The sequence below is a fragment of the Betta splendens genome, chromosome 21, assembly GCF_900634795.4.
Source record: "Betta splendens chromosome 21, fBetSpl5.4, whole genome shotgun sequence".
NCBI classification, from domain to species: domain Eukaryota; kingdom Metazoa; phylum Chordata; class Actinopteri; order Anabantiformes; family Osphronemidae; genus Betta; species Betta splendens.
In genome coordinates, this window is record NC_040899.1 from 7,134,080 (window position 1) to 7,136,262 (window position 2,183).

At 36.2% G+C, this 2,183-nt stretch overlaps 1 protein-coding gene across 1 annotated transcript; it reads left to right on the plus strand.

Annotated features, from left to right (window-relative positions):
- The first annotated feature begins 205 nt into the window (after positions 1-205).
- LOC129603516 (uncharacterized) lies at positions 206-1,490 on the plus strand. Its single transcript, XM_055505111.1, has 5 exons — positions 206-274; positions 353-670; positions 757-844; positions 1,194-1,263; positions 1,363-1,490. The coding sequence occupies exons 1-5, from the start codon at positions 211-213 to the stop codon at positions 1,444-1,446; spliced, it is 624 nt and encodes a 207-aa protein (XP_055361086.1). The 5' UTR covers positions 206-210; the 3' UTR covers positions 1,447-1,490.
- The last annotated feature ends 693 nt before the right edge of the window (positions 1,491-2,183 follow it).

The following is a 2,183-nucleotide window of genomic DNA, read 5'->3' on the forward strand; positions in this document are numbered from 1 at the left end:
ACCTTTATTTACTCTCTAATTCTTCAGTCATTTAATAGTAATATTTTTGCAATGACCAAGCTGGACCTTCCAGCTCAGCTTGTATTCAGAGACTGTATTGTAGCTTTAACTATATAAAAGGTACAACACAGAACCATGAACCACTTCCTCTATGAAGGCAGTTACATGTGATACAGTAGTGATGCTTCAGTCTGTCTTTAACTGACCGTCATGATTCAACCAAACCCAGCAGCTCTGCTCTGTCTTCACTTCGTAATGAGCCACGTTAACACAGGTACTGTACAAGTTTCTGTTTGTGATTCAAACTACAGTCACTAGTTTTATTTTAGATTTGCTGTTTTCTTTCTATTAGGGAGTCCAGTTGACTACAGGGATATTCTGGTACCAAAGGGAGACTCTGTCACGCTCACGTGCAACACATCAAAAGAAAATTCAACACAAATTATGTGGAAAAAAGACAGATTTCATTTTGCTTATTTATTCTCAAATCATGCGAATGTTTCAAATTTCACCTCACACAGACTGATAATAGACCCTCACTCACCATCAGTGCTGAATATATCTAATGTTCAGTATGAAGACGCAGGACTTTACACGTGTGATGTAACTAGTGCTACAGATGGTGTAAAAAGCATAAGGTGGAATTTAACTGTATTTGAGGAATCTGAAGGTAGGTACAGTATCACTGATTTCTACAGAACATGTTGAAGCTGAAACTGCAGCTGCTTTAAATAATTTCCACCTGCTTTTGTACAGAACTCAGTACTTACACTCCATTATGGTGTTCAACACTTGTAGCTGTAGTTCTTCTGAGTGGCTTCATTTTGTTTGTCTACATTTACAGGTTAGTCCTTTTTTTGATATTTAGATCTATAAAATATATTTCTCTTTCAGCCAAATTACCTTAAACTGTTAGTTCATCTAATTTAGATGAACTGAACTGATCCATTCATAATTCCATTTTTTTAATCAAGCTTTTTTATATTGAATATTGTATCTATCTATTAGTTTTTCATACTTCATGAGGACGTTTTCAGACAACTTGTTTTGTCTGACCACCACAAGCTAATGTTTACAAAGGAGACGATTAAAGCATTATTCCTCATTAGATGATTAAACCCAGTTTAAACTAACTGAAGGACTTCAACAGCTCTGTGATGCCAGCTTAATTGTTGATCATGTCTTTATCTCAGGACAAAATGTCGGCTCAGGAGGCAGAATCAGGAACCAAACCAGAACCAGCCAAACCTTCAATCAGATGAGGTCAGAACTTTGCTGTCACTAAATCTGTCACATTTTATGGCTTCATGTTCTTTTTAGAGACTTTTTTTGTTTTTGATGTCTTACTTTCTGTCTCTACAGCTGCTTGTTTCTCAACCACAGCGTCACAGAGGTCACAGAAACAGCTGCCACTATGAGAGAATCAATTCATTATATAATTTATAATCCCCTCTGTGAAAAAACAATGTTCCAACAGTATTTTTCATTTAAATTCTTTTTACATTTCCTATGTGCTTTCACTTAATCTATGTGTATTATTGTCCAAACAAGCTTGTAGACATAATGTGTAGAAGTTTCTTAAGAATTAAACATGTGAAACATGTTGACGTCTCTTCATTTCATTGAGTTCATCACAACCTGCTGTCAGAAGTCTTACAAGTATTTAACGACATGTTGCGCCTTACAGTCACAGTTGTTCACAAAGGTGTTCACCACAGTAAGAGGCGGTTTCCTGAGCTCACTAACATTTCTAGCACTACCCAACTATAACTGACTCCTCAAATGTAATAACAGCGAATAGTATATCTACTATTACCAATATAGTCTATCTATACAGTATTGGTAAATACAGTTTTTTTTAACACGGTGCTTTGATTAAATGCGGTTTGTTGTATTTTTTTCTCATTTTTAAAAAGAGAAACGAGTAGTGCCAGTTTTTTTTATAATCACTTAAACAACTCATAGGCTGCAGACAAAACCTCAGTGTACACAAGCTCCCCCTCCATTTCAGACACAGCATTGACCCATTCTGAAACAGTTCAATCCACACTACCTAACAAGAGTTCTGCAGCCTGCTGCACACATGGAGCCGTCTATGAGGCCCTAGTGAAAGTAAGGGAAGAAAAAGTTAAATACTGTACTAACCTGTGAGGTAGAACTGGGCTAGTATTTTATTGTTTTAA

Bases quoted from the DNA above. Each gene is read 5' to 3' on its own strand.
- LOC129603516 (XM_055505111.1), top strand. From the start codon at position 211: ATGATTCAACCAAACCCAGCAGCTCTGCTCTGTCTTCACTTCGTAATG. The intron at 275-352 runs GTACTGTACAAG...TCTTTCTATTAG, and splicing joins AATGAGCCACGTTAACACAG to GGAGTCCAGTTGACTACAGG. The intron at 845-1,193 runs GTTAGTCCTTTT...TCTTTATCTCAG, and splicing joins TTGTTTGTCTACATTTACAG to GACAAAATGTCGGCTCAGGA.